This window comes from Mandrillus leucophaeus, unplaced genomic scaffold (assembly GCF_000951045.1).
Source record: "Mandrillus leucophaeus isolate KB7577 unplaced genomic scaffold, Mleu.le_1.0 Scaffold298, whole genome shotgun sequence".
NCBI classification, from domain to species: domain Eukaryota; kingdom Metazoa; phylum Chordata; class Mammalia; order Primates; family Cercopithecidae; genus Mandrillus; species Mandrillus leucophaeus.
Genome location: NW_012103120.1, coordinates 2,715,328 through 2,724,314, shown reverse-complemented (window position 1 = coordinate 2,724,314; position 8,987 = coordinate 2,715,328). Strand labels below are relative to the sequence as shown.

Here is an 8,987-nt window from a genome sequence, read left to right as displayed (position 1 = left end):
TATATATATATATGAATAACTGAAAAAATGAATGACTCTAACAGTGACTTGCCCAGGGAGAGCTTTAATTGTCCCCAATATACATGTGATGCTCCTTTCCTATTTATAATGGATCTTGTGACAGACTTGGAAGAATTGGCCTCTTCCAGTTTTGGGGCTGCTTTTCAACAAAAATTTTTATTTTCAGAACTTTTCTTAATTTGTTTTTTGTTGCAAATATTTCCAGCTCTGAGGGAGCAGGTAAAATAATACAGCTCATATCCGGAGGCATAGCCAGAGATCTGTGGTCAAGGGGAAGAGGTCAGAGCCAATTTCCAAAGCTGTGCCCATTTCAGGCTGCAGCTGTCAGCAGTAGGAGCTTCTGCTGCTTTCATTTGAGACGGAGCATTGCCAAGCTCTCCAGAGCACATGGTCTTCAGCGGGTGCAGGCACATCTCAAACTGCTGATGTCCATTCTCCTGATGTTACCTCCAGGCTCAAATGAGGCCTGGGCTGGCAGTCCCAGCAAGAACGCCCATGTAAAGTTACCTCCTTGGCAGAGGGTTTGGGGGATAATGGTGTTCTGGTAAGCTAATACCCCCTGCCACATACTGGCATGTATTATATTTAGGAATGAAGGATGCCAGGATTTCAGCAATGAAGAATGAAACAAGTGAAGAAATGGCTTGATATTTAATTATTGAAATGTATACTAAATTCTGAGGTTAAAAGTCTAAGTGCCTGAACTGAAATCCAGGGACTGATGGACAAATAAACTGGCAGGGCTTCTCTTATGTGGCTTCTTGTGTTTTCTCTTATATTGGAACTTTGGTTTCAGCATCTACAAAATGGAAATGAGAATTGCATCCCTCTCATAGGGATAGTGTGAGGATTAACTAAGAAAATGTAAAGTCTTAGCACATACTTGTAAATGCTCATTGTTTCACTCCTTTAGGTAAGAATAGCATCTTAGCATCTATGATACATATATTGTGCCTGGCACATAAGAAGCACCTGGCATATATTTGCTGAATGAATGAATGGAAGAATGAGTATTGGTGGACATGAACTGTTTTTAGCACATCTACAGATTGTAGAAGAATTAAACATTGGAACCTTTTCTTTCCCTCACCCCCATCTGACTTCTACTGACTCATGGAAAAGTAATTCTGATTACAAGCCACTCTTTAGCTCTGATTACCCCCTCCCTTAACAGAATAATTTTTTAGTAACTGAATCTGCTTGTAGATATAAAGTCTACAGAGTTTCTCACAAACAAGCCTTATCAAGTAAGTACAAATAATTGATCACTCACCGATTTTAATATAGTGGCCAAAATTAGCCTTGGCCTCCCATCATTGGCGACTAATTATGACATATACTTGGCAAGTAGGTGGTCACCCTCCTGACATGAGTTTGGCAGCTGACTGTGGTCCTTGTCCCCAAATCTCCATATCTTTCTCCAGTTTACAGAGCTCCACATCCACAGTGAGACCCAAGTGGCTCAGTAAATACTGGTTGAGTAATTGTATGCAAGGAAGGAAGGGAGGAATAAGGGAAGGAAGGAAAGAAGAAAATGGAAGGAAGGAGAAGGGAGAGGAAGGGAAGGGATATGAAGGAAAGCAAAGAGAAGGGAGGGAAGGAGCATATCAGCTTCTCTGCTTAGGAGAAGGGGAAGAGCACCAGGGAACTGGGAATCTAGGGTGGGGATAGGAAGAGCATAGAAAAGGCAGCTGGACATACGAAGCACACTTTTTAGTACCTCGTACACATCATATTGCCTCAGGCTGACCCAACTATAATCTAAATATGTTTAGATTAATTTTCCAGATCAATTTGCCAGGTGGAGCGAATGCTTTCTAATTTTCTGTTTATATTTGCTGTGTCTGTCTCCTGTAACTCAGACCTCTTGCACTAGGCAGTACTTGTGCTCAACACAATCTTCCCTGTTGCTTCCCCTCTGATTGCTTTGCTTGTAGTTCTCTGCCTCCTTTTCTTCTTTGTTTCAGAGCTTCCAATCTTCACCTCGGCTCTGCCCCAGCTGTCTCAACAGACAATTCATTGGTCATCTAATCAAACGAGAGAGTAGTCCCCACCCCCTCAGTCTCTCTCCTATTTATGGATCTTAGGAGAGCTATTTTTGCCAGCGAAGGTAAAGTTTCTGAAGCTTCCTTTTACCCCTGCTATTGCCCTGTCACTCCATAGCCACTGTTTCAGGCTGCCTTGGGGCAAAGCTCTGAGCCTGCCTCCATTCAACTGTGCCAGGAAGCAGGAGACACAATCCCATCTCTCAATGTGCCAATGTGGCATTTTGAATTTGCAATAGGATGAGTAAATTTATTTTCTCTGAGACTTTAATGAGACCATGTGCTACAAGTATGAAGTGTTATCAGAGTTGCTATTATAGCTGCAGCTTCAATAATGCAGAAGAATCAGCTATGTGCCATGAGAATTTATTTCCCAAGAATATGACAATGATCTCTGTTGTTGGGAAAGGGGGGTTGGTCCATGTTTCCTGCCATGGCAAATAACTAGAAGGTTGGCCTGAATAAACGCCGAAACCGCAGCTGTGTACTATCTCTAAATAAAATCCCTGTCAAACTGGCTTTAATTTCACGGGATCAGCTTCCATATTTTCTTTAACTTCTCTGCCATAGCATATATAGATAGCATTTTTGTTCAGTTTTGTAGTTTGAGCAAATAACTCTCACTTTTCTCTCCAGCATTGAGCAGAAGGGGGAGGCAGGGAAGTATGAAGTGTGTCTGTGAACAGGCTGTCTCATACACACATTCAGTGAGCTGGAAGACACAAGGGAGAAGAACGAATCCTTTTCATGGGAGGTGTGTGTCTTCCAGGTTGCTGGCATCATCTCTGCTGGGATTGTGATGATCGCTATTCTTGCCCTGGGGAAGCTTCTGGAACCCTTGCAGAAGGTATAACCCTGCTTCTCGGCATACCGATTGCGTAATTTCCCTTCACTACTCTGCTACCAGATAAATAAGAGGAGATTTAACAATCATCACATGGAAAACCATTCCCTAAATAACACAGCCTTCTCTGTCTCTCTTGGCAGTCGGTCTTAGCAGCTGTTGTGATTGCCAACCTGAAAGGGATGTTTATGCAGGTGTGTGACATTCCTCGTCTGTGGAGGCAGAATAAGATTGATGCTGTAAGTCACCTACCACCCCTTTTTGTCTGAAATAAGATTTGGTTCTTATATGCTTCCTGCCATATCACTATATTCCCCCTATCCCCTAAGTCTCACTCGCACTTTGGGAACTCCAGAGGAGAAATTAGAATTGTGTGGATAAATCAAAGCCATGAAGTCTTCCATGTGAACTGCACTTTGTGAAGATCCTGTATCTCTGGGAAGGTCAATTTCCGGCAAGAATCCCATATGAGGCTCATTCATACACCTTTGGCCTTCTAAACGCAAAAAGCAAAAAAAAAAAAAAAAATGTTTAAACGCCCTAGTTTAGAAGGACAAACAACATATAAAACAATGTAAAAACAAAATACGCAATGTAAAAACCCATGCTGACTTTAACTCTGACTAACATAACCTTCACAACTATTCTGAGAAACTAAAAATCAGAAGTTAAATCCTTCAGAGTTCCTCTCTAATTTAAACCATAAAAAGAATGAGAAGACTTCCTACATATTGATATGGAAAATTTTCCAAGACAAATCGTTAAGTGAAAAAGAGACCAGAATAGAAATGCTGGGGAAAAGCACAGACACAGGCAGAAATAAAAGTGGATACAAGGAGGGAGGGAAATTGGGAATGGGTGGAGAAGGGGGAGGGTTGTGAGCGAGAGTTTTCCCCTTTTTAATAATTCCCTTCTGAACCATGCAAATATATTAGCTATTCAAAAGGTTAGAAATAAATAAAATGGGACAGTTGGTCTTAATTGAGAAGCCCAGTTTCTACAGCCACTTAAATATAAAATGAATGAAGTCACAATATTTTTAAAAAGCTGTGATTTGGGCAGGCACAGTGGCTCACGCCTGTAATCCCAGCACTTTGGTAGGCAGAAGGGTCACTTGAGCTCAGGAATTTGAGACCCGCCTGAGTAACACAGTGAGACCTTGTCTCTACTACAAATAAAAAATTAAAAGTTAGCCAGGTGTGGTGGTGTGTAGCTGTGGGTAGTCCCAGCTACTTGGGAGGGTGAGGCAGGAGGATCACTTGAGCCCAGAAGATGGAGGCTGCAGTGAGCTATGATGGTGACATTGCACTCTAGCCTGGGCAACAGAGTGTGACCCTGTCTCAAAAGAAAAAAAAAAAAAAACTGTAATTTGTTTGTGGATAATTGATCTTATTTTTATAGGTAGTTATCACATGATGGTACCTGATACATTAATATAATTATTTTCATTTCTATTTTTTCCGTAGGTTATCTGGGTGTTTACGTGTATAGTGTCCATCATTCTGGGGCTGGATCTTGGTTTACTAGCTGGCCTTGTATTTGGACTATTGACTGTGGTCCTGAGAGTTCAGTTGTGAGTAACGTAAAACCCAGATTTCCTATAAACAGAAAAACACACTCTGAGCTTTCTTATACCATTTTGATAAATGTAGTGAAGCCACTTTCTTTCATTATAGTTACTGTATATTGAGTGCTTCTATGCATTAAGCACACAGTGTTTTACAGACATACTTAATCTTCAAAAATAGCCTCTGAATAGGTTTGATTAGTCTCATTCTACAGGTGAGAAAAGAGAAATTCAGAAAGGCTAAGAAGCATCCCTAAGATCACACAGCTAGTAGGTGGCAGAGCTAAGATTTGAACCTATGTGCCTAGTCATGTCCTCCACTGCTGTGCTCTCCATTTAGTTGTGGTAAGAGTGAAAGGTACATAGTTTAGCCGAAGGCTGAGGTGGCTTTGTAGTTACTTCTTTAAATGAGATGAGGAATGCAAGGTGCTGGGCACAGGCTTGGGACAAGACAGCTGCTATATATTATAGTTCATTTTCTTTTTTTAAAGCTAGTAACCAAAAGTTACATAACCCAGAACAGGAGGACTTTAAAATAGCTGATGACAGCCAAAATTCAATCAACCCTGTCGTATAACCAATAAGGCATATAACCAATAAACCGCACGATTATGTGAAGGAAACAATTAGCTCATATGCAGAGTGAAGGCAGCAAAGACATGATTTAAATAATGGAAAACAGCCTGTGAGGGAAGGTGAGGAGCCTGTAGGTGGTTTTTTGGTTGGTTTTGTTCTTATTCTAGAGAGGCATTAGTTAAGTGCTCTCCTGGGCCTAGAGGGGAACAGAGTCTGTCTCTCCCTCCTCAAGGTGTCCATCATCTTTTCAGACTTCTGGCCCCTGCTCTGCCTGTGCTTGGGCCATGAAAGAAGAAGACACCGGAAAAACATCAGGATAGGTGTCTTCAGCTTAGCATCAGCTCACCTCTCCTGTTCCACCAGCCAGTTCTCCTTCCTGCCCTCCTTCCCTACCTTGGCGTATTGATGCCTACCCAAAAGGCTTGTGTTTTCTACCTCAGCACCCTAAATGATTGCCCAAGGGCCCGAGAAGGTTTGCAGGCTCCCAAAGTGCCCAATTTGCCGCTAGGACACGTCTCAGAAACTCTCCTTAGAAGATGCTGTCTCTCATGCTGTATACACCTCAGTATCTATTTTTTCTTGGGTGGATGTGGTTGGAAAAGAAGGGTTTTACAGAGAGAGATTAGCTTATGAACTTTTAAGTTAAAAATCAGCACAACCCTGCAAGCCAAGGAAAAACTGGTGGCACATTTTAGCTGCTAGTTTGGTATCTAGGCTTTTAGCCAACAAAAAGCAGTATCCTCCACAGTATTTAATTTCCAGTAATTATCATGCTGATCCAGAGAGCACAATGCTGAAAGTACACTAAACAGATACTCTTTCTTCAGGAATTGTATTGAGCATGTCTCTAGTCACACATGAAGAATCACGGAATTTATCTGATTGCATCAGGAACAGGAAATCAATAGTCTGGTTGACAGGAAGGACTTATTTCTGGTCTTCCCAGTCTCCTATTTCTATAAAAAATGACTAAGTCACAAAGAAGTGCCAGGCACTGCAAGACCAAGGGGTTAAAGACAGAGACTCTGCTGCCCTTTGCCTCCAGGCCTTTTCTTACTTCTCTTAAGAAGTTTACTTAACAATAAAAATCAGGATAATACTGATGACCTTTCAGGGTTATGGCAGGGCTTAAATAAGATTTCACATGTGTGAAAGCTCTTTGCTTATCCTATAACGTGTTGTGCACGTGCAAGTATGATGCTCATTATTTCTCTCAGCCATCAGAAGAGAGGCACAGTTTCTCCCCTCCCCTGCCGATTCCACACAAACACCAGCTGTTCATTTCAGAGTTAGCTACAGGAAAATGTCATCTGCAATAAAGACAGAGTCCAAAACACCAGAATGATGGGCTCTTTAGTAGCTGTTGTTTTTAACTTTTTATTCCAAAATATGGCTGTTCCAAAAAATCTTGACCTTGATATTTTTTCTTCTAGTCCTTCTTGGAATGGCCTTGGAAGCATTCCTAGCACAGATATCTACAAAAGTACCAAGAATTACAAAAACGTAAGTACCTTTGTGAGACATTTGCTGGACTTGGGTTTACTAGCCTGAAATTTCAGCAGCTCTGTTTTATGTACAAGGTAGCCAAAGGGAGAAATACCTATTGGGAAAGTCTGTTAGTCCACAGGGGGTGCCACAAAAACTTTTGATCCAATGCACCTTCTGACACCCATGTCTTATATGAATTTTATCCATGCTAGCTGAATGTCTTTTTTTTTTTCTTTTTCTTTTTAGATGGAGTCTCTTCACCCAGGCTGTAGTGCAGCAGCATGATCTCAGCTCACTGCACTCTCTGCCTCCTGGGTTCAAGTGATTCTCTTGTCTCAGCCTCCCTAGTGACTGGGATTACAGGCAGGTGCCACCATGCCTGGCTAATTTTTGTATTTTTAGTAGAGACAGGGTTTCACCATGTTGCCCAGGCTGGTCTCAAACTCCTGAACTCAAGTGATTTGCTGGTCTTGGCCTCCCAAAGTGTTGGGATTACAGGCGTGAGCCACCGCGCCTGGCCAGCTGAATGTCATTTTAATATAAAACCATTGTAAGAGGAATTTAAAAATAATAGGCAATTTCTAGACGTTCATCCAAAATTGTATTTATCTGGTATATAATTCTTATCTTCTGTAAGATTTTCTTTATTCAGTTCTAACAAGAGATTATCAAGTTCTCTATGACCAAGACCTTATTATTTGATACTTTGCTTTATCCCTGGAATTAGAAGAAATAATATATGACACAAGAAATGAAAAACAAAGAAATTAAACATCCCATTGATTGACTTGTGTCAGCTGCAAATAAAATTGCTTAGTGATGACTAGAGGAAACAAAGATAAAAAAGCAGAGAAAGTAAATTAAGAAAATACAAATTTAGCAAATAATAATAATAATAATGTGAACCCTGCGAAGTTGTAGTCTAATTTTACCTTAACATTAAAAAAATGTTGGACATTGAACCTGGGATTTCAGTAGCTGCTACTTAATTTATTTCCGTGATCTTTACGTTATGTTGAGCCAAATGCCATTAAGAGTTAAAATGATTTAGAGATGTTTTTGGCTTTGGGGCAGGGAGCTCTAAGCTGAGTTAGGGAATTCTGACTTCTAGGCTCCATCTTGGTGAGACTTTGCCCAAGTCATTCAGCCTCTCAGGACCTCAGTTTTCTCATCTGAAGTTGCTAGACTAAAATTGCTGATTCCTGAAGACCAGAAAGTCTATGATTCTATGATTCATGGGTTATATTTTGGGTGTGGCCATTGTATGTCAGGGTGAGAACAGCAGATGATATCATAGGCCTCAGTTCCACAAATCCCCTTGATTTTGCTTTTTTTTCTTTGCTGCTTTTAAAGAACGTTAGCAAAATCAGGAGAGTCAGTGGTATGAACTTCAGGCAAATCATGGCAGTGTTCTAAGCCTCAGTTTCTTCATCTGGAAATCAAAGGGTTGAATAAATTGCTTTCTAAGGCCCTTTCTAACTTTGACCTTTTATGAGACTGTAGAAGTCCAAAAGTTTTTGTAACCTGCTGCCTCCTAGGTTGCCTCCCTATTCAAGAAAAGTTGAAGAGGCCTTGCACAGTGGCTCACTCCTGTAATCCCAGCAGTTTGGGAGGCTCAGGCGGGCAAATCACTTGAGGTCAGGAGTTTGAGACCAGCCTGGCCAATGTGGTGAAACTCTGTCTCTACTAAAAATGGAAAAATTAGGGGGGCGTGGTGGCAGCACCTGTAATCCCAACTACTCAGGAGGCTGAGGCAGGAGAATCACTTGAACCCAGGAGGTGGAGGTTGCAGTGAGCCGAGATTGTGCCACTGTACATCAGCCTGGGCAACAAAGCGAAACTCCATCTCAAAAACAAACAAACAGGAAAGAAAGAAAGAAAGAAAGAAAGAAAGAAAGAAAGAAAGAAAGAAAGAAAGAAAGAAAGAAAGAAAGAAAGAGAGAGAGAGAGAGAGAGAGAGAAAGGAAGGAAGGAAGGAAGGAAGGAAGGAAGGAAGGAAGGAAGGAAGGAAGGAAGGAAGGAAGGAAGAAAGAAAAGTTGAGTGCTGCTACCCAGCTCCTCAGAGCAACTGTGACCTGGCTCCTTGCTAAATAGCCAGAAATGTAATTAAATACTTGAGGCTTGAAATTATTTAACCCCAGACAATTTCTTTTAATGCCAGATTGAAGAACCTCAAGGAGTGAAGATTCTTAGATTTTCCAGTCCTATTTTCTATGGCAATGTTGATGGTTTTAAAAAATGTATCAAGTCCACAGTAAGTATTTTATCACTAGAAATTTGTTTTCTAACCTCTTTTGAGACTTCATTCATTCTACAAGTATTTATAGGGCTCCAACCAGGAATAGGCCCTAGACCCTCTTGCCTTTGTGTAGGGCAATAAGAATTAAAATATAACATCCTTGCCTTCAAATAATGTAGAGTCTATTTGGGGATTAAAAAATACATA

At 41.0% G+C, this 8,987-nt stretch overlaps 1 protein-coding gene across 1 annotated transcript in view; it reads left to right on the top strand.

Moving 5' to 3' along the window:
- Positions 1-8,987, top strand: part of SLC26A4 (solute carrier family 26 (anion exchanger), member 4) — a 59,498-nt gene that overhangs the window by 35,415 nt on the left and 15,096 nt on the right. Inside the window, exons 11-15 of the mRNA XM_011986370.1 lie at positions 2,836-2,913; positions 3,054-3,149; positions 4,377-4,483; positions 6,487-6,556; positions 8,703-8,795. Of these exons, the coding sequence (XP_011841760.1) occupies positions 2,836-2,913; positions 3,054-3,149; positions 4,377-4,483; positions 6,487-6,556; positions 8,703-8,795 (444 nt within the window). The remainder of the gene's footprint in view (positions 1-2,835; positions 2,914-3,053; positions 3,150-4,376; positions 4,484-6,486; positions 6,557-8,702; positions 8,796-8,987) is intronic.